At 33.2% G+C, this 21,615-nt stretch overlaps 2 protein-coding genes across 8 annotated transcripts; one reads left to right on the top strand and one right to left on the bottom strand.

Annotated features, from left to right (window-relative positions):
* LOC18601867 (geranylgeranyl pyrophosphate synthase, chloroplastic/chromoplastic) lies at window positions 1,319-2,720 on the bottom strand. Its single transcript, XM_007032955.2, has one exon. It carries the CDS (start codon window positions 2,565-2,567, stop codon window positions 1,482-1,484), a length of 1,086 nt encoding a protein of 361 aa, XP_007033017.2. The 5' UTR covers window positions 2,568-2,720; the 3' UTR covers window positions 1,319-1,481.
* Window positions 5,054-20,121, top strand: LOC18601866 (valine--tRNA ligase, chloroplastic/mitochondrial 2). Of its 7 annotated transcripts, none has more exons than XM_018120004.1 (28): window positions 5,054-5,267; window positions 5,876-5,960; window positions 6,671-6,797; window positions 7,311-7,394; window positions 7,735-7,829; window positions 8,195-8,286; window positions 8,574-8,627; window positions 9,320-9,372; window positions 9,472-9,539; window positions 9,944-10,019; window positions 11,109-11,192; window positions 12,389-12,537; window positions 12,629-12,746; window positions 12,865-12,981; window positions 13,421-13,641; window positions 14,727-14,816; window positions 15,006-15,117; window positions 15,771-15,881; window positions 16,026-16,163; window positions 16,513-16,563; window positions 16,710-16,843; window positions 17,273-17,420; window positions 17,836-17,940; window positions 18,061-18,162; window positions 18,455-18,527; window positions 18,675-18,841; window positions 19,526-19,671; window positions 19,800-20,121. In XM_018120004.1, exons 1-27 carry the CDS (start codon window positions 5,114-5,116, stop codon window positions 19,652-19,654), a joined length of 2,937 nt encoding a protein of 978 aa, XP_017975493.1. In that variant the 5' UTR covers window positions 5,054-5,113; the 3' UTR covers window positions 19,655-19,671; window positions 19,800-20,121. The 7 variants fall into 7 exon arrangements, with proteins under 7 accessions (XP_017975493.1, XP_017975492.1, XP_017975491.1 ...); XM_018120003.1 differs by having other exon boundaries at window positions 19,755-20,121; XM_018120002.1 differs by having other exon boundaries at window positions 5,055-5,267; window positions 19,526-20,121.

Below are 21,615 nucleotides of genomic sequence, written 5' to 3'. Positions count from 1 at the left end.
TTGTTTCCTCGTGTGCGAAATATTTTATCCCAAACTATTCTTTTCATCTTTCATTATTTCTAAACATTATAATTAACCTCAATTGGCATCCAATAAGTTTTATTAGTCACCATATCAAAGTAAATGGTATTATACTTATCATCTCCGAGATATATGATGAGGGAATGAATTACATTGAAAGGCTTATCACTGAAAGGTTAAGTCAAACCATCTTGACTCTTCTAACATTTGGGTGGTTATGATGGATTGCTAGATCTCAATCTTGGTCTGTGAACTCTAGGTAGTTAACTTGATTAATGATAAATTTAAAATAGTTTAAATTTATCTAATTCTAAGTTTAACTTAAGAATTGTATGTTGAGTTCATTGCTAATATATTAGAAGCCCAATGGGTCACACACCTAAAATGAATGTTGAAAATAAAATGGGAAAGGTGATTAAGTTGGACTTAATCAAATTAGAAGTTATGAGCTTCTCAAGCACTTGATTAAAATTGTTTAATTAAATTGTTTAATTAAATCATTGAGTGTAATTAATTAAATTGTTTAATTAAGTCATTGAGCCTAATTGATTAAATTTGTTTAATTAAGTCATTGGGCCTAATTGATTAAAATTATTTAATTAAATTGTTGGGCTTAATTAATTAAATTATTTAATTAAGTTATTGGGCTTAATTGATTAAATTAAATAATTAAGTTAATTGGGCTTCTTAAAGACTTAATTAAATTGCTTATTCAAATTATTAGATTAATTGGCAATTACAAAATAGTTTTGTAATTAAGGTTTAAACTTAATCCAAAGTATAAATACCTTGCTATAGCCTCCAAACAAAATGAGATAGAACGGCTGAAAAATTAAGAGAACGACACATTAGAAATTCCTTTTGCCTTTGGGTGTTTTTCATTCACTTGATTTCTTTTGTGTGTTCAGCCCCACAATTTTGTGTTGCTAGCACATTGTCAAGACATAGCACTCTCAATCCTTAATGAAGGATTTTCTAATTCATTAGTGTGGATCACTATTAGAGGTTGCACAAGGATTCCTTAGACAGCTTTGGTTTACAACAATCGGGCTGAGATGGTTGAGCTTTTTGAAGGCTGATTTGGTGGTTTAACAAAAGATTCATCAACCTTTGTTATTTAGGTAAACTTGATATGATCATATATATTTTATTTTTAATTTAATTCTGTACTCAATTTAACATGAAAAAGATCTTAGGAAAGTGAGGCGTAAATTTAATTTTAAAGTTATTTCCGTTGCGTTTTATTTGTATTTGATGCATGATCAGCCCTCACCCAATAAGTAACACATGAACCTCCTCTTCTTTTTTCTTGTTAATAAAATACTTATTTGATTAATGCACCGATTGTATATGGATGCAGACTTTTGATTTTGAAACTAAGCAAACCAAATACAAGCAAAATTTATCCAGCATGCTCCTAAAAGTTACTCCAATAAAAGTTGAAACTAGTTAATCCTTAACTAGTTGTCTCGATCACAAATAAATTTGGCTAAATGGTACAATGGAGCAGCTCTTGCGGGATCAAAATAGGCAAGCTCTTCAACAGCTTGAGTCATCAACTCCCCTGCAAACTTCTTGGCATTGTCAACGCCTATCAGCTTCGGATAAGTGGCCTTATTACTGACCAAATCCTTCCCTGCCGTCTTCCCAAGCTCCTCCGAGGACTTGGTCACATCCAAAATATCATCCACAACCTGAAACAACAACCCTATGGATCTAGCATAGTTCTTAACCCTTACAACATCACCATCATTTCCTCCTCCAATTATAGCACCACAAACAACGGATGCCTCTAAAAGCTTGGCAGTTTTATGCAAATGGATATACTCTAACTCATTCAAACTTATCTCTTTTCCTTCACTCGCAAGATCCACTATTTGGCCTCCCACTAGCCCTTCTGATCCAACTGCCGACCCTAGCTCAGCAATGGCTCGAACCACACGGTCAGGCGAAATATTCTCGGTCGTCTTTGAAGCTAAATGTTCAAAGGCAAGGGAGAGAAGAGCATCACTAGCGAGAACAGCAGTTTCTTCCCCGAAAACCTTGTGGTTGGTAGGCTTTCCCCGACGAAGATCATCGTTGTCCATACAAGGAAGATCATCATGGATCAGTGACATTGTATGTATCATCTCCACCGCGCAAGCCACTGGCATTGCCAGGGTCTCTTCTCCTCCTACTAACTCACATGCAGCAATACAAAGAATAGGACGGACGCGCTTGCCACCAGCTAGAAGGGAGTACCTCATTGCTTCATGAATTTGCATTGGATGTTTCAAAGGGACTGCCTTAATAAGTGCTTTGTTCACTCGTTGTCCCTTGTCCGCCATGTACTCTTCGAAGTTAAACGCAGGCAATGGGTCAGAGTTGGACATCCCATCTTTGGATACGAACGCTTGTGGTAAAGATGCGTTTGCAATCTGGCTAGCCTGAATTTTCCTGGGAACAAGGTTGATCTGCGAAAATGGGGTAAGCTTCATAGGATCTTCAATGGAGATTTTGATGAGAGAAGAGGTTTTATGACTTGGGATGATTGCAGAGAAGGCCATTGAATTTGGATTGGTGAAATGCTTTTGTTTTTTCGGTGTTAATGCAGGCAGCTGCTAAGATTATTTGTACTTATTTTGAAGAAGATGATGGAAATTAGATGCTACTTTGAATACCTATGGCTTCCGTCAGGGTGTGAAATTGGGCTGTAGCCTCATCCAAGTGCTAGTATTTGTTATTTTGTCATTTACAAAAAGGATCTTCAACTATTTATGCACTCTTCTGATGTAAGATAAACAAGGCAATTTACACTGGTATGGTAACATTTTAATGACCTTTGCTGGAGCCAACTAGACCTACCTAACCTTCACTGATTATTTATCTGACCTATAATTTTGTTTAAGAAATTATTAATCACCTATTCCCTGGCCTTATTTGCACACGTTTATAACCATAAATTTTTCGTATTAATAAAAATTGTAGACAAATGTATGTTGAAACGATATAGTTTAACAACGTGTTGTATATATTTTGATTAGTGGTACATGTAATAACGTAATGTAATAATTTTTTAGATTAAGATTCTTGTAATTGATCAGATACATTTAAATCGTTACTTATATTTATGAGATACAATTATTGATAGTAGATTTTTACACGTAAATAATAACAATGAAAGATCAGAAATAAAAATTATTATTTGATATACTGTCAATACATCAAATATTTTTTCAAAAATTAAAAAGAGGAATTGAACTTATATATATTTTAAGAATTTTTAAGAATCCAAATTCCCATTTTCAGCTTTCTTTTTTTTGTCAACCTTACCATATATTGATGAATATTTTTATGGCTGTAATAAATGGTAATAAGTGTACAAATTATTATGCATTGCTTTTTTTTTTTAAAAAAAAAACTTATCATTCGTTTTGGCCTTTTACATTTATTGAAAAAAACTATATAATACCACCGAATTAAATTTAAAACCCTTGCTTATAGTAAACCATAATTGATTAATCCAGTAATTGAATATCTTAACATATGATTCAATAATAAATATATATCATTTTATTTATAAAATATTCAAATTTAAATTTAATAACCCAAAGTAAGAAAAAAGATTATGCTCCTGTCACGAGATAAGAATGTGCCCGGAAGTGGGCCATAGCGCCCTCCCTCAAACAAAAGAATATGAATCAATACAATGATTGGGAAGCTTTTATAGCTGCAACAATTATTTTTCTTTAATTTATTTTACAAACGTTGTTTTTTTACCAAGTTCTATTTTACTATTTTAGAATATAACCATTTGCTGTTCGCCTAAGTTGTGCCACTCAAATTATCAACACGTAGTTTTATTTAAATTTTATTTCACAGGTAATTTATATGTAAATTGACTATTTAAAGATACAAACTACATAGAGCGAATTAAATTAATGATCATGTTGACATAAACATATTTGAAAAATTAAAAAAAATTGAATCATTATCAAAATTAACAAATAAATTTCATAACAAACTTAAGATTTATCAAACGTAGGGATGGAGTTTGTTAATTTTTGTTGAGGGAGCAAAAGACAAAGAAAAATAACGATTAAAATTTTTTTAAACTAATATATTGAACTTAACTAACAATTAACTCGAACATTTGACTCATTGGTTAGTGCATAATCCCCCTACCAATAAGAAAAGAAAAACTTAAAATAATCTTTAGGAAAGTTGTGCTTGATGATATTTCTTGAGTTTAAATTTATCAATTATTGTTTTTTTATTGAAAAGCTAACAAGATTTTTCTCAATATAAATAATTAAATTATGTACAAAAAACTCATCATTTATTTTATTTTGGAGTCTTGTTTTCATAATTTTTACTATTGAAAAGTGCTCATTTTGTAATTACTATAAAAACTGAGAAAGTCAAAACAAAAAGAATTAATCTATTAATTAAGTGATAATTTCTTAACTTTCCCATTTCCACTAATCTTTGAACAATATAAAAACTATATTAATACTTTTCTTATTGTATTCTCATAATATAAATTAATGTTTTAAATATATAATATATAAAATATTTTAAAAATTTTAGGGACTATAGCTCCATATTTATTCAACCATCCATAAGAGGTCTTACTAAAATGAAATTCAACATTCTACACCATTTAATTATGTAATGTTTTCGTTATATTTGTTGTTTCGTCCGTAAAGGAGAGAGATCAACTTGGAGACAATTGAACCTTAAGAAACCAATAATTTTTCTTATTTAGTCTTTCATAAAAGTTCTACTCTAAAACGAAAAGAATACTTTATTTATTAAAAAAAATTCTAATAATTAATAATATACACAACATTAAAACAATTTTACTAAAATATTTGTTTTAAAAAATTTTACTATTTTTTTCTTTAAAAAAATATGTCTTTTTTTTTAATTTTTTTTACATGTATTTGCTTTCTATATCCAGATGTCTCTCTCCATCATCCCTAATTTTCTATTATCCTTGCATATCAGTCGAAGGCTTCTACACGCACCAAATGAAAACTAAAACCCCGCCAGGAGACACCAAAATATATTAAAAGGCTCTTTATAAAAAAAATTCGCTCTTCTTTGAAAAATGAGTCTCCACCAAATGGCTATCTCTCCTCCTTTTCTTTTATCTTCTCGCTCTGCTTACACCCTCAACCCTCTTCTCTTTGCCAAACATCGCCGTTTTTGCTTTCCTCTCTCTCAGTCTCGTTTCAGTTCGATAAAGCGTCGGAGCTTTGCTGGTAAAAAAAAAAAAAGTTTTTCTTCACTTTGTTATCTCGCTCTTTTCCGTTTCGTTGCTGAGAAAGTGGAGGAAAATTAAAATTAAATAGTCTTTGTTCTCCAGTTAGTTTCTATTTATTTCCTTATAAAATTCAGCGTAAGAAAATGAACTCGAATAGTGTACCATTTTCTGCAATTGTTTTTCGTTTTTTTTTTCTTAGTTTCTATTTGTATCCTTAGAAAATTCATAGTAGAAAAATGAACTTGAAAAGGCAAGTTTCGTGAAAATTTGGATGAATTCAGAGGGCAGAAAACCTATAATATGAGAAAAATAGTTAAAATTTTTTGTGCAAGGAAATGCATTGTTTTACTTTTATAGGGAAAAATTATGTCTGAATGTGTGTTGCATATGCTCATTTTTTCATGTAATATGGTATAATTATGCATTTTGCTATTTTCTTTTACTTTATGGTAACTTTGAGCAAGGAAAAAAGCTAGCAAAAGTAATAATCAAATGGCCTTGGTGGATGAAATTAGGAGATGAATGTTTCTAAAATCTTTAGTATATTCGTTGTGGAGGGTAATTTTTTGAGTCGCTTACGTATTCAATTTCTTGTTGCCTCTTCAGTTGTTGCATCAGAGAATGGCGTTTTCACTTCTCCAGAGTTGGCAAAGTCTTTTGATTTTACTTCAGAGGAGCGGATATACAATTGGTATTTTTTTCTTGAATCATATAATTTGTTTTTTATTTTGACTCTTTTATATTATCGATTCTAGTTTTTAAAATTGAATTTTTTAGGTTTTATGTTGATTAGTCCATATCTTTGATGCAATAAATATGTTCGTCTTAATGAAGTTAAAACGTAAGTGATTGAATGGAACTTATGAGCTTTACTTAGGTTCATTTGGTGCTATTATGGGATGTGTCTCATAGTAATCAAGGGAGGAAGCTATTTTAACAATATTATCTCTTAGTCTAACTTCTTACTTTTGGTTGCTTATCTATCTCATGATAAGGAAAAACCCTTATTTGCTTGTGACCATAGTTTTTTTTTTTTTTTGTGTGTGTCATAAAGGTTAACATAATTGAAGACATTGGATCACTTTTCAAGTTCGATTTTTGGCCAAATATTGATGTTCAACCTTTCATTTATGCAACACCTGCATCTATGTATGTTTCTAAGCCCTAAGGATTGTATTATTTATTTATTTTACTGTGAAGGGATATGTGTCTGTAGATGCATTTTTGAGCTACTGTTGTATGGTTTTGACCTAACTGTTTAAAAGGTTTCTTGTGAAACTGCTGCATACATGCTTTGGAAGGTGGAATGACCTCATTTAGATATGGTTATGTGCATTACTTGTAGCAGACCTTGTTAACATATATTTGAGATGATGTTTTTATGTAATTCTTGGATCTCAGGTGGCAGTCTCAAGGGTATTTCAGGCCAAAATTTGACCGGGGAAGTGATCCTTTTGTCATATCAATGCCACCACCTAATGTTACTGGCTCTCTGCACATGGGACATGCAATGTTTGTGACTCTTGAGGTTGTGAAAATGATTTTAAGATGCTTCAACAAGGACCTTAATTAGCATTTGTTACTTGTTTCACTAGAGGTTTCATACATGTAAGATGCATATTGATACAATGTTTTTGATTTTCTGAATCTTTTATAAACTTTAATAGTGCAGATAATTACATGTGAGCATTGCATCTCACACAGAAGGATGTTTCATATAGCATGTTCAATAACTGTGATTTAATTTATGGTGGCATTTGAGTCTACGGTGGTCAAAGTAACTTCTTATCCTCAGAACATGGTTTTCTTAGTGAAAAGAATCATGTTCCCCTTAATTGGATGGGGGTAGTGACTTTAGGATGCAACGAGATGAAATTTTGGAGGAGGATGAGATATCAAGATCTAAGGATCCTTCTGATTCTAACAGATTCTAACCTGTATTTTTTAGACATTACAAATATTTTATATTTTATTGGTATTTTTTTTATTGGCTTTGTCATGCTTATTTTCTGTATTTGTCTTCTTTGGTGGTCTTTTTTAGGATATCATGGTTAGGTACCATCGCATGAGGGGAAGACCAACACTTTGGCTTCCTGGGACTGATCATGCTGGTATTGCGACTCAGGTTAGTCTCTAGATGATCATGCTTTTCTGCATTTGTGATCTCCAAAAATAGAAAAAAAAAAAAAAACAGAGACATTTTTGGAATATTTTATCAACTCTTGTGAGGATTAAGCTCTTTTATTTGACCATTTTTACTTATGTAGTATTTCTGGGAATGATTCAATCATTAGGACCTTTTTTTTTTAATTTCTTTTCTGTAAAATTTTATTTTCATTTTTAATATGGATTTACATTCTTTGCATTCACTGCCCTCAATATACATAATGTTCCATGTAGCAAATGAGTTGTATCCTGTTGAATTTAAAAAAATTATTGAAGCTATTTTACCTTTCTTTTCCCAGTTGGTTGTGGAAAGAATGTTGGCGTCTGAAGGAATAAAAAGGGCAGAACTGGGCAGAGATGAATTTGCAAAACGAGTTTGGGAGTGGAAAGAGAAGTATAGTTTCCCTTAAGTTACTTCCATACTTGGTTCTCTCTGCTGTTCTTTGCTGATGTTGAATGCTGTTACTTTGTGCATATCTTTCATGTTATTTTTGTTATTTTCTTTCTTTTTTTGGTTTTTTTTTTTTTTGGGGGGGGGGGGGGGGGGAGGGGGGTGTGGGGGTTGTACACAACTTATACCTCTTGAATCAAATCTAGTTCTTCTTTTTTCAAACACTGATAATGATGGAATTTTCTTGCTTTTGCCAGTTTCATTTTTCACATTTGACCATTAAGGTTGCATTGGTTTAGGTACTACTTTGTTCTGTCTTTTATTGATTTCTTCTCTTTTTTTGTTATTACTGGATTGTGCATTTCCAGGTATGGTGGGACCATTACAAATCAGATTAAAAGACTTGGGGCTTCTTGTGATTGGACTAGAGAAAGGTTCACCCTTGATGAGCAGCTAAGTCGTAAGACCAGTTTTCTATCTAGTAGAAGTGGAATGTAGCCTGTCTACAAAGTCTTTTAAAATTATGTGTAAAGTTAACAATCCTCAACCTGTTTACTATTGTTTGTTACATAATTTGTAATCTTTGCATCACATTTATGGTGAGAATATAGGAGTAGTAGTAGGAGTTGTTGTTGTTGTAAAATAATAATAACAACAATAATATAAAGCGCTTACATTTGTTCAAATAGTAGTAGGCTAGGTTTATTTGTTAGGTTATGTATTCTGAACCTTGCCTTCCTATTGCAGGAGCTGTTGTTGAGGCGTTTGTTAAACTTCATGAAAAAGGTTTAATCTATCAAGGTATATGCCTAAATTCCATTGAAAACTAACACTTTGAACTTTGCTCACTGAAATTAATAGTATGTGAACAAAGTCTTTTAGTATGTTTATTTCACCTTATTTTAACATTTGATCATAACAATATAATAGGGAGAAAGAAGAATATTTTGATTGCATCTTTCCCCTCACCAAAAGCTAAAAGAAATTATAAAATCAAATGGAAAACAACAAAGAAAGACTAATATTAGCATTTAAGAATGATTTTCTATATCTTTTCCCCTTGGAATGCATTATTTTAGGAGTACCTATCTTCTGTTTGACCTCTATTCCAAGTATTGGTCATTGAGACATTGACTGGTCACACTTGGCTGATATGGAATTGATGTAGATAGACATATCTGTACATCCATTTTTGTTCAAAACACATTTAGAATTTCTGCTCTGGAAATAGCTTAGTAAGAAGACAGAAGGGAAGGGGGTTTTGAATTTAGAAGCTCCCTTTTGGGAACAGTTATTTTTTATGATGACAATTAAATTGATTCTCCGATGCTTGGTGGTAGGAGTCTTTGTTTTTTGGTTAATTTTATTACTTATTCAATTATACAACTCAGCTCAGATTTTTCTGATTTTAAATGATTGTTTATTGTACAATTCTAGTCTAAGTAACCTAATTAATTGCCGCTGGTGTTTAACTATTTGATCTTTTCTTATAGGGTCTTATATGGTTAACTGGTCTCCCAAGTTACAGACTGCTGTTTCAGACTTGGTATGAATGTTTCATCATTTCATGGGGATACTGCTTATTGTTCTGCATTTGAGTTACATTCTTTATCATTTAACATTATCTTTTGGTTTTTTTGCTTAGGAAGTAGAATATTCTGAAGAGCCTGGTGCCCTATATTATATTAAGTATCGAGTTGCTGGAGGTTCAAGGTATTTACTAGATAGTCACTTGCTATATTAAGTACTTTGATATGTGTGTGCTTTACTTTTTCGGGAACATGAAGCGACTTGAGTAACTGAAAGGAGAAAATGTAGTAAGACAGCAAAATTAGATTCAAAATTGCCAGAGTAAAAGATACAGTACTAAGAGAAGGCAGGGAATATGATGTTACCTGGCGAGCTCCAAATTTTTTATTCTTATTGAAATGTGCAAGTAGAGAATCTAATTGTACTTAAACATGTATGATTTTTATTTTAGATTGTATGGTATAAAGTCTACATATGCTTCATTCATATATACATAAATCATAAATGTCCTCAATTAGATCAACATGCATCTCTGTTTGTAATTGCCACTTATTATGACTGATACTTTATATATGTTCTCTATATAGGAGTGATTTCTTGACAATAGCAACGACGCGGCCTGAAACTTTGTTTGGTGATGTAGCTATTGCTGTGCATCCTCAGGTATCGCACCTTTATTTTTATTGAAGTAATAGTTAAGAGATGGATGGGCAGATGCTTGGTAATTACTTCTGGTAATTGACATGGTCTTCAAATTTTACTTTCTGTACACATGCCTTCTCACCTATATGTGAAATGATCTAATTTGATAATTATCTTGCTTTAAGATTGTTAAACTAGATACTGTTGAATTATTATATTCCTTATGAAATACAAGTTCATGACCATTATTATATATTTTCATTGCAATAGTCATAAGTCCTATAGAAAATTTTTATTTAATATTTCCAGTTTATTTTCATTATTTTTTGAGTAAATTTTTTAGTGTACTTAACAATTATCTTTATCCAATGACTTGGTGTATCTGTTAAGAAGTAGAGCCTGCTATCTAATGGACTGAACAAAGGATCTTGTATGAGAAATTATTAATATGATAGGTCTTCATTGAATAAATAGAAAGTTACAGTTGTTTTAATAAATAGAAAAAGCTTTTCACTGCTTGTATGATTTAAGAAAATTCTTCAGGCACTCATTACTTTTCAGTTTTCCCTTGGACATTATATAGGATGTCACATGGATAAAAGCACCAATGATTGGTTAGCTTGGAAAAAGCTCTTTCTTTTAATGATAAACATAGTGGTTAACTTGGATAACCACCAATGGTCGGTTAACTTAGAAAAAGCTCTTTCTTTTAATGTTTAGTGTTTAATTTAACTAAATGACCTACATAAATTATCTGGAAAAAAAAAAAGAAAAACATAGTGGTTAACTTGAGCAACATAACTGAAAATGAATCAACTGAATAATCTTTGATTGCAACATGGAAAAAGCTCTTTCTTTTAAATAAAAAACATTGTGGTCTTTTTTTCTTGCCCCAGTGATTGGTTACATAAGTATTCTTCCATTCCTTTCACCCACTCATCCTGTCTTTCTTGGAACAAACCCAGACTACCTTCAAATTTTGTTTGAATTGACGTGCCATAAGGCTATAGGGTAGCCAACAAAACTTGCACGTTAAGTGATAACTCACAACTCTGTCCTTTTATGAGTGACACATTACATTGATGCCATATTTTTTCATTTCTTCTGCAGGATGAGCGATATTCCAAGTATGTTGGTCAAATGGCAATTGTTCCTATGACATATGGTCGTCATGTTCCCATTATCTCTGATAAGGTAAAATCCTGTTGTTGTTTTTCTCAATATTGTTTCATTCTCCAATTGTTGCATTAGTGTAATAATTTCCCCTTAATCTTTGTGAATCAAATTGGTGGGAATGTACATGACACGGGAATTTAAATGCAATTTTCTAAGTTGGTTTTTTGGGGGGGGGGGGGTCGCAGGGGTTGTGGTGCAGCTAAATGAAGGTATGTCAGTGTTGATTGATAAAGCAGGGAGCCCAAGGCATTCCCTCTTAATCTTATGATTTTAACCTCGAATATATCTGCATCATTATTTATAACCTAAACATCTATCCTAATCATGTGAAGTAGTAATGAGGATGTAAAACATTGAAAGAGTTTCATAAGTATCCGTAAACTTAGTAATTTGTCTGTAGGGGTCCATTTATATTCCTCTAGGACCTTGCTTCATAGAACCTTAATTGACAATGATTTAATGACCTGGTGCTCCAAACCTAGATTGAAGTCTTCTTTAAGCTTAAGTACTTTCACGCATCATCACTGCCTATTCTGATTTCCAGATACATGAAAATGCATTTGGTTGTTTCCCGTTGTTGAGTCTCTCTCTGTCATTTGTTCTCATTACATAGTCTGTCAAAGCTTTGGTATGGCAAAAGTGTAAGCAAGGCAAGGTGTAAGGCTTTTGATTTTTCATTTTCAATTAAAATGAAATGAATAGGAAATTATAACTAAAGAAGAACTACGTTATTGAAAAGAAACATATAGATGTGAAGTATGTCTTAGAGAAAGCTTAAACATTGATGAGATTCAAGCTATTAAAGAATAAAAAGTTTTAATTCTAGTAATTGAGAAACTATAGATGAAAAATGATAATTCAACAGAAAAACATTTGAGAATAAAGAGTGGAGTCATACATGTGAAACTTAATTGGCATAGCATAATAAAAAAATATTCATTTGGTTCATCAAATGTGTGGTGCAATTTGGAGTCTATTTAAGCCAATTTTTAAATTGATGGTATACCCTCTCCTTCTGGTTGTACTTCCTTGTAAAACATTAAAGGTACAATATATTTATTAGGTAACAATTTATTTTTAGTTTTACCTTCTTTGATTAGCTCTTTTTGTGGGGTTGGTGGCAGTGGCAAATGTTTCAACTGCATCCATTAAATCAAAAAATTTTCAGATTAACGATCTCACTTCTGCTTTGTTGATTATGTCAATGGTGGCAGTTTGTTGATAAAGACTTTGGGACAGGTGTGCTGAAGATAAGCCCTGGCCATGATCATAATGATTATCTTCTAGCTAGAAAGCTTGGTCTTCCAATTCTTAATGTTATGAACAAGGATGGAACACTAAATGAGGTTGCCGGACTGTACTGGTAACATTTGTATAGGACTTTCTGAACAAATACTAAATTAAAGGTGCCTTCTCTTTGGCCTAACCTATGGTGGTGGCTGTTGAATTTTTAGTGGTCTTGATCGGTTTGAGGCACGGAAGAAATTGTGGTGCGAACTTGAGGAGACTGACTTAGCTGTGAAAAAGGAACCTTACACTTTACGAGTACCAAGATCCCAGCGTGGTGGAGAGGTGTGCATATTGTCTTTCAATTATATCCTTTTTGTTTTGGAAGTTGAGGTGTTGGTACTTCCTCTATTGGTAATTCTTTCTAATATTGTTTCCTTTCGTGTCCTGTTTCCTTTATTAGGTAATAGAGCCATTAGTTAGCAAGCAATGGTTTGTAACAATGGAGCCCTTGGCTGAAAAGGCCCTTCGTGCAGTTGAAAAGGGAGAACTGACGATTATGCCTGAAAGATTTGAGAAGGTATGATAGAAAGCATAATTCTTGATGTTGACTCCAAGTCTACTTAGCTATCATCAGTTTCCTGAAACCTATGTTGCTCTACCTTTTCATTTTTTCCTAAAGTACCTGTGTTTGATGCTTATATCAACATCTCAAAGTGGGCATGGGTATGAGGTTTGGTCCTCTAAGCATGAGGAAAAATTTGGGAAAAGATTGACATACTTAGGTTGGACACATAACTATGTCCGAAGATGATACCATTTAGTCATTCTCCACCTAGTGACATCTCTCTCCCCCACTGAGAGGATGGCCTCATTTAGTCATTCTTTATTGTTCTATACCCCTCGGCACGTGCCACTGTCATCTGGAACCCATATGCCTGTTAATCTCTATTTTGCTTTTAAGGTTACTTCTGTTGGGTACTATGTTCCTTTGCTTATCTTTTTTATTTTGATAACAGATTTATAATCATTGGCTATCAAATATAAAGGATTGGTGCATAAGCAGACAGCTGTGGTGGGGACACCGCATACCTGTTTGGTACATTGTTGGAAAAGACTGTGAAGAGGAATATATAGTTGCTAGGAGTGCTGAGGAAGCACTTATAAAGGCTTGTGATAAATATGGCAAAGAAATAGAAATATATCAGGATCCAGATGTTCTTGACACTTGGTTCTCAAGGTTTATTATTCAATTCTTTTTACTCCATAACTGTGATATCCTCTCTTTAGGATTTAAAACTGTTTTTTATTTTAGTTTTCTCCCTCTTAAACTTTTTTGTTCTTAAGAAAATCTAATTGGAATATTATATTAAAAACTAGAGGTCATGAGATTATGAATTCATAGTCCAAAAACCAGTCTTTGTCAATTCTATATTTGCTTTCACTTTGGTTTTACTTTCTTATAAGTTGTGTTTATTTCTGTTATCACCTTTTCAAGTCTATAAAGGACCTTCAAATAAACAATTCCATTAAACCTGAGATGGTGTTTCAAACGTAATCTTGAGCATTAATTAAACACTGTACTTAGATGATGCATTCATTATTTTCAAACTATCAATCAAATGAGTACATTACAATTTGTTTTCTTCGTGAAATGAACTCTTGATTAGATGTGAAAAACTGTGCTAAATGATCTGCTTGCAGTTCCTCAAATTGAAAAAAGGATGAAATATGTTTCAGATCAAGTTAAAGAAAACTAGTTTTCTGAAATTTTCATCCATATGAAGCTATCATATTCATATTCTCACTGAACTTTCTTGCATAAATGTATTAGTCTTGAATTCTCTAGTAGCAATCGGAGTTCCTGTCCCTTCAATCTTTAAGTGGAAGTTTCACCTAAATCCTGAAGTATTAGTACCTAGTAGGAAAGTTCTAAAAGTTGTATGAGAGCTCCAAGGTTTTGAGTCCAAATATTTTTTTATGTCTTAATTCTTTGGTGTAAAAATATTATGGTAACTAAGTTGAATTTTTTGAAATTAGTTTGTGTAGTGTCTGAAAGCACTTAGTTCTGTGCCACTCCATATGAATTCATCTGCTGGGCTTTTTAAGTAATGCAGTGAGATAGAAATTTGGATAGGTTTCAATTTTTTCAGCCATATTGTTCAGCTCGAGGTTTTAAATTTTACCTCACCTATCTTTTGAAGGCTTAAATAAGGGTTTTCCCATAATCTGGACATGAAACTTGTCATGCGCACATCAATCTTGGTTTGTGTGATAAATGCCATTTATTTTGACTATACTCCAACTGTTTACATCTCTTTCCAGTGCACTATGGCCTTTCAGTACTCTTGGGTGGCCAGATGTGTCAGCAGAGGATTTTAAAAGGTTTTATCCAACAACAATGCTTGAAACTGGGTATGAACCCCTCTGGTTAACTCCTATTGTGTAGATGCTGTGCCCTATTCATTTGTATAAGAGAATGCTTCTTTTACATTATTGGATAACTGATTATATGGCTTTATAGCATACTAGGTCTAAGGAATTTCCAATTAGTCTACTTTGCTATGTTTTGATTGTGGCATTGATACTTTTTACTTTGGACAGGCATGATATATTGTTCTTTTGGGTTGCAAGAATGGTTATGATGGGAATTGAATTCACAGGAACTGTTCCATTTTCGTATGTATATCTTCATGGACTTATCCGCGACTCAGAAGTAAGTAGAATGTCTGAACTAGGCTACTATTTGGGAACTCATCTTGCTTGCAATCTTTTTTGAAGTCCAAAACTTTTTGTTGTTGTGTTCCCTTTCATCTGCATACATTGTGGTGCTCAAATTTTGTTCTATATTTCTCAAGTTGTCCATGGAAGTTTTTCTATAGGAAGGAAAAACTTTTGATATTGAATTGATATAAAAAAAAAATTCAGCTGTCATATTTTCATAATTCATGCACCAATTTTTCCAAAGAGAAAGAAATTGTCTTCTGATACCTGTACATTTGATATCACAACCTGCGACCCCCCCCCGCCCCCCCCCCACACACANCCCCCCACCACACACACACACACCTCCCCCCTTCTTTCTTTCTTTTTTTTCTTACCTTTCTTTTTAGTAAATGTTACAGATGTTGTGACATTGGGTTTTATAATTGACATGTGTTGATGAGCATATAATAGATTTAACGACCTTCATATGACTGATTGGTATATGCAACCTGAAACCAAGAAAAAAGGGCGGGAGGGTTGACAACAGAAAACTAGGAGAAAAAGAATTTAAACATCTCTACTTTTGTTCTCAATAAGATCACATGTTAGTTCTGTTGCTCACAAGGCACAAAAATTATCTGCTTAATGTGTAAACTTTGTCAGGGGCGTAAAATGTCTAAAACTCTTGGGAATGTTATTGATCCCCTTGATACTATCGAGGAGTTTGGCACTGATGCCTTGCGATTCACTCTTGCTTTAGGAACTGCTGGTCAGGTTTGTCTTCTAATCTATAAGCAATATGTTGATAATTCAATGATGAAAAGTTGTGGTCGAATGTTTACTGCCTCTGCATGTTGATGGTTCATAGCTTATACAAGGATCAATCAAATTAGCCAATTTCCCTTGAATCCTCTGTAGGACCTTAATTTATCTACTGAGAGGCTAACAGCAAACAAAGCCTTCACAAACAAATTGTGGAATGCTGGCAAATTTGTGCTGCAGAATCTTCCTGATCGGGATAATGTTTCTGGTTGGCAGACTATACAGGCATATAAGGTTTGTTTCTCTTTTCTCAAATCAGTGAGATAGTGTTAGATCACCATTCTAACCTTGTATGGGGAGAACTCTATGCATTTGCTATCATATTATTGCTTATGAAAATCAGAAGGAGCAAGTACTTTGATATTAGTATTTATTACCTGTGTATATGGTTGAGGTGGAGCATTCATCGTGTTCGTTGGTTGTACTATCAACGGTATTGTTCTGAGTTGTGCTTGCATATGCAACTATTATTATGGCATGGGATGTAACTTATTTATGCTTTTGGCATCATCAGAATGTCCAGCTCCTAAGAAGATGGGCATTGTCCTAATCTGTAAACTGAAACAATTTATTTCTTTTCCAGTTTGACATGGAGGAGTCTCTTTTAAGGCTTCCGCTTTCAGAATGTTGGGTGGTAAGAAAATAATACCATGCATAGTCTTTGCTTCCACTTTTTTTATTCTACCCTTGAACCAAGTTAGCTAAATTCATCATAAGTGATGATTCGTTCTTTGAATGGAACATGGAAAAGTTACTTGGATATTGTTTTTCATTTTTCAGGTCTCAAAACTGCATTTGCTTATTGATGCAGTCACTGAGAGTTATAACAAGTTTTTCTTTGGGGAAGTTGGAAGAGAAACGTATGATTTCATTTGGGGTGATTTTGCTGACTGGTATGTTGAATGCATTTATGAGTGAGCAGCTTTCTTCAAACAGATCTACATTCTATTGTTTTATGCCATTACGGTCTAGACTATACGTCATTTACAGGTCACTGAAACTAGTGCATGATCCCTGAGTTTAGATGTCAAAATGAGTTAGTTCATGTTTTAGGTATATAGAACACAGTTCACTTTTTTCTTAGGTTAAAGTTGTAAACTCATTTGTTGGATTGTGTGCATTATTTGTTTGTACCATTACAAGAATTTAATTGTAAGTTGCTTTTTAGTGTATCAGTGTATGCTGACGCATACATGAAATACTTGCTGTGTTCTGGTATATTTTGGCTACAGTATGTAAAATATTTTTGACTTGGGTTAACTATAGTTATGTTCTGTGTGTTTAGCATGGCCAGTTTTTAGATTCCCCATGCTTGGGGTTTAATGTTTTTCTTATTTTCATAGGTATATTGAAGCGAGTAAAGCTCGCCTTTACCACTCTGGAGATGATTCAGTTGCTTTAGTAGCACAGGCTGTTCTACTTTATGTGTTTGAGAGTATACTGAAACTATTACATCCATTCATGCCATTTGTAACTGAGGAGCTGTGGCAGGTAGGGGTTTGAGTGTTTCATTACGTTCTTGTTAATATGCAAACTGATTCAGTTTTCTGTTTTCTCGAATGTGGTCATTTATGTTCATATTAAGTTTGGATAAAATCCTTTGGAATACACTTTCCATTGATGAACAATTGTAGGTCATATGAACCTAGACGACATTCTTATGATAACGCATACATTGCATTTTCATGAAGACAAGATTTGTGCTGGTTACATCACATGAACAGATGATTGCACACATGCACTCATGTGGATAACTTTTGGTGTCCACAGTTTAGCATACATGATTAGTGCCGCAAAAAAGAAATGCCCTTTTTTTTTTCTTAGTGTACTGTGTTAGGCATTCACTAAGATTTTTCATTTGAGATTTTTCATTTGTGGATTTTTTTTCGTTTTTATTTATTTACAGGCACTTCCCAATCGGAAAGAAGCTCTTATAATATCTTCTTGGCCACAAATTTCTCTTCCCAGGAACACTACTTTGGTAAAAAGATTTGAAAATTTACAAGCTCTGGTGAGTTAATAGATGTGTTCTTTTTCCCTCTACACCTCCCTGCATTGCACTATCACATAATCTTCTAGCCATAAGTACTAAGGTAAGGGAATCACTAACCTCTGCTAATTTATGTGTTAGACTCGAGCAATCCGGAATGCTAGAGCTGAGTATTCTGTTGAGCCAGCAAAGCGTATATCTGCTTCTATTGTTGCCAGTGAAGAAGTCATTCAGTATATATCTGTAAGTTTAGTTAATTTCTTTGCAGATCGTCTTATTAGGAAAAAAAATGGTATCTTTTTATTCATTATTCTTGCTTCATAATTCCATATATGTAATATCTTAAATTCTTTGTTCTTGATTGAGCATCCTTCAACCATTTGCATAATGTATACTTGGAAACAGACTACCTCTGGCTGTTGTAGAGTTTGATGGCAAAGGAAAGGCTTAGTGCTTGATGCCGATGTCTTGCGTATCTGTACTCTTAGCACATGTTTGCAAATGTATGTTGATAGGTTTTGTCATCTTGATGCAGGAAGAGAAGGAGGTTTTGGCTCTCTTATCCAGGCTAGATTTAGACAATATCCATTTCACTGATTCTCCTCCAGGTATGTTTACTTAGAACTATATATCCTTTGGTCCTAGGATGAAGAAATGTTATGGTTGTTCATTTCACCGATAGTACTTCTTGTTTATCTATTGACTTCTCTTTGATATATGAAATGTTGGGCATCAAAATGCATTTATACTTTCAGGGGATGCTAAACAATCAGTTCACCTTGTTGCAAGTGAAGGACTAGAGGCATATCTGCCCCTCACTGATATGGTTGATATTTCTGCTGAAGTCCAACGCCTTTCCAAGCGCCTATCTAAGATGCAAACAGAGTATGAGGGACTTAAAGCTCGTCTCAAGTCCCCTAAAGTATGACCTTAATTTACTCGCAGTTGTAGATGCATAATATATCCTGCATTATTTTAGCACAAGTGTTATGAAACGTTTGTAGGAGAATAAATATGCATTTGGTATTGGGCCAGTTACAAGTAAGACTTACAAGAGATTGACCACCGTGCCTAAGCTTTGCAAACCTTGGTTAACATATGAATTAAACTGAGGATAAAAACAGGGTAGTAAACTTGTAAATAAAACCAGTTTGTAGACGTAGTTAAGAGTTTCATGGAGAAGAATTCTAACTAGCTACACAAATATGTTTGTTATGGCATTTTGTTTATTACATGTCAAAATTTTGTAGGGGTCACTTACCCAAAAAACTTGATAACATTGACTTTAGGGAGAAGCTCAAATCCCTTGAAATAGCTTTTCCAAATCAAATTAGGAGATTGTCAAATTTGGGAAAGTGTATGTGCTAGAGCATTTGGAATAGTTTGCCACACATTAATTTGGCCCTGTAGCTGTATCCTGAGAACCAGCTGTTGAAGTTGAACACATTAAAAATTGCTATGGATGTTGATAGTCTAGTAGCACAGCTCTTGATTGGATGTGTCAGCTGATGACCTGTTTCTTCTCCAATGAGTGTCATGTTCTCTTTCTACTCTTATTTATGCCTGCATTTTCATATAAGCTGCTCACAATACGTGTTCTATGCAGTTCATAGAGAAAGCTCCTGAGGATATTGTCCGTGGGGTTCAGCAAAAAGCAGCAGAAGCAGAAGAGAAGATTAATTTGACCAAAAACCGTTTGGATTTCCTCAAATCAACTGTTTTGGTTTCACAATAGGCTCCATCCCTGATTTGGTCATTTCTTTGTCCCCAGAAGCTATACATTCTGCTGGATTGATTGTCACTGTTTTTTGCCATAACAAGCTCCGCTTCTGCAGATTCAGCCTTGTCACGCTTAACAGATTTTGCATTTTGATCGGCAGATCCTCGTGAAATGCATTATTCTGGAAGCTACATATCAGCAATCTGACTGGTTGCACAATAGACATGGTCCAAAAAGTTGTGCACGAATCACACCTCTCACGTATGCAGATTAAAAGGTTGAAGCACTCCATGAATTGAGATGTGCATTTTTACAACTGATAAGAGTCTTAGTTTTGCCTGCTGCCATGAGTTTTTGCCTCCTCGAATTATCATGTTGAAAAACTGCTTAATTCTACATTCAAACATTTCCTCGTGAATTACACTTGGATTCAATCATTGGGCTCAATATATTTAGATACATCATTTTAGCGTTTGTCGAAAGATTATTTTTGGACACGAATACAAGTCAATAAAAATACTCTGTTGTGATAAACCACACCACACATCAAAAGCAATAGATCTGACTGTTGCTTCCACCGATCTTCAAAGAGACACACAGATTGTAGTAAACTGAATTCACTCTTATGGTAAAAGTATGTTTAAAGTGATTCATGATTAACGTTTAGGGTATGTGGTACATCATCATAATCCAGGTAATTTCCATATATCTAACAGTTAAAGGTGAAGTAAAAAAGAAAAGTGCCAAACAATTTGAAAACATAATTAAGAATATCCACAGCTTCCTCTCTCTTATGAAGTAAGGCAAGAGAGTTGTTTTTCTTTCCTGTTGAATGCAAAAAAGTATTCAAAATAAAACATGGTTTTACTTCAATGTGCTTTATATTTAAATTAAATGTTTCTCTATTTTGTTTATTATTTATCAGATCAAATTTCTCCCTTTCATTTTACTTAATTGCATTACTTTGTATAATAATCGTCAAAACATTAGTAAAAATAGAAGTGCTTTAACTTTATTCTTTTAGTAAAAAAAATTAGTAGTAACAATTTTTTCTTCACCAAAAGAAAAAAAAAAAGGTGTTAAAATATTAATGTTAGGGCATTTTGGCTGGCGGCTATATATACCCCCACTTTTGTCTCTTGTGCCTCTTCTCCTCTCACGCCAATCCAAAACCAAAAAGGTAAATAAATAAATAAAAATTATCATGGTTTTCTCCACCGGCTTTATGGTTCTCCAATCTATGCCTTTATTTTCTTTTTTACTTGTAATTCTTTTTCAATTTCTTATTGTAATCGTGATTATGGTTACCCTTTTGTTTAATTACTTTTATCTTTTCTGGGCATTTGTAAAACCCACAGTTGAATTAGTTTACTTTTGCATCACTGTTTGCTTTTCGCATTGAATGTTTTACTTTTGTTTCAATCAATTTGTTTCATGTTGCATCTATTATGCTTTATTTTTATCAACTTTTTAAGAAATAAACAAGTAAATAATATAAAAGTAAGTTGTAAAATTACTATTCAACAGAGTCTAAATAATTAAACTTCGTTTGCTAATGGATGCATCTCTATTCCTTATGGATTATACGTGGATCATTTTCCCATTACAGTGTTCATGTTGTACTTGGATTTGACCAACTTGTTTTGTATTAAGTAATGTTTTACCGGCCGATACCATATTGTATAACAAGTTTGTGCACTTGTAAGTTCATACTCATAAAATTATTTTTATATTTTTTTTAATAGTTATGGTATATTTGATTTTTTTTATGTATTAGATATACAGAAACATTAATAATATCATTTTTATATTCAATGTAACGGTTATCGTGAATTTGATCATCTTTTATGCATTAGAGGAATATATATATATATATATATATATACAAAAATCTTAACAAGTATCAATAGAGTACTCATTGCTAATTAGCGAGATTTACCATGTATGGTCATGTTTTTTTTTTCTTTTCTTTTTCA

Source organism: Theobroma cacao, chromosome 4 (genome assembly GCF_000208745.1).
Source record: "Theobroma cacao cultivar B97-61/B2 chromosome 4, Criollo_cocoa_genome_V2, whole genome shotgun sequence".
Lineage (NCBI taxonomy): Eukaryota > Viridiplantae > Streptophyta > Magnoliopsida > Malvales > Malvaceae > Theobroma > Theobroma cacao.
This window is presented reverse-complemented; position numbering and strand designations above follow the sequence as displayed.

Bases quoted from the DNA above. Each gene is read 5' to 3' on its own strand.
- LOC18601866 (XM_018120004.1), top strand. From the start codon at position 5,114: ATGAGTCTCCACCAAATGGCTATCTCTCCTCCTTTTCTTTTATCTTCT. The intron at 12,982-13,420 runs GTATGATAGAAA...TTTTGATAACAG, and splicing joins TGCCTGAAAGATTTGAGAAG to ATTTATAATCATTGGCTATC. The intron at 18,842-19,525 runs GTATGACCTTAA...TGTTCTATGCAG, and splicing joins CTCGTCTCAAGTCCCCTAAA to TTCATAGAGAAAGCTCCTGA.
- LOC18601867 (XM_007032955.2), bottom strand. From the start codon at position 2,567: ATGGCCTTCTCTGCAATCATCCCAAGTCATAAAACCTCTTCTCTCATC.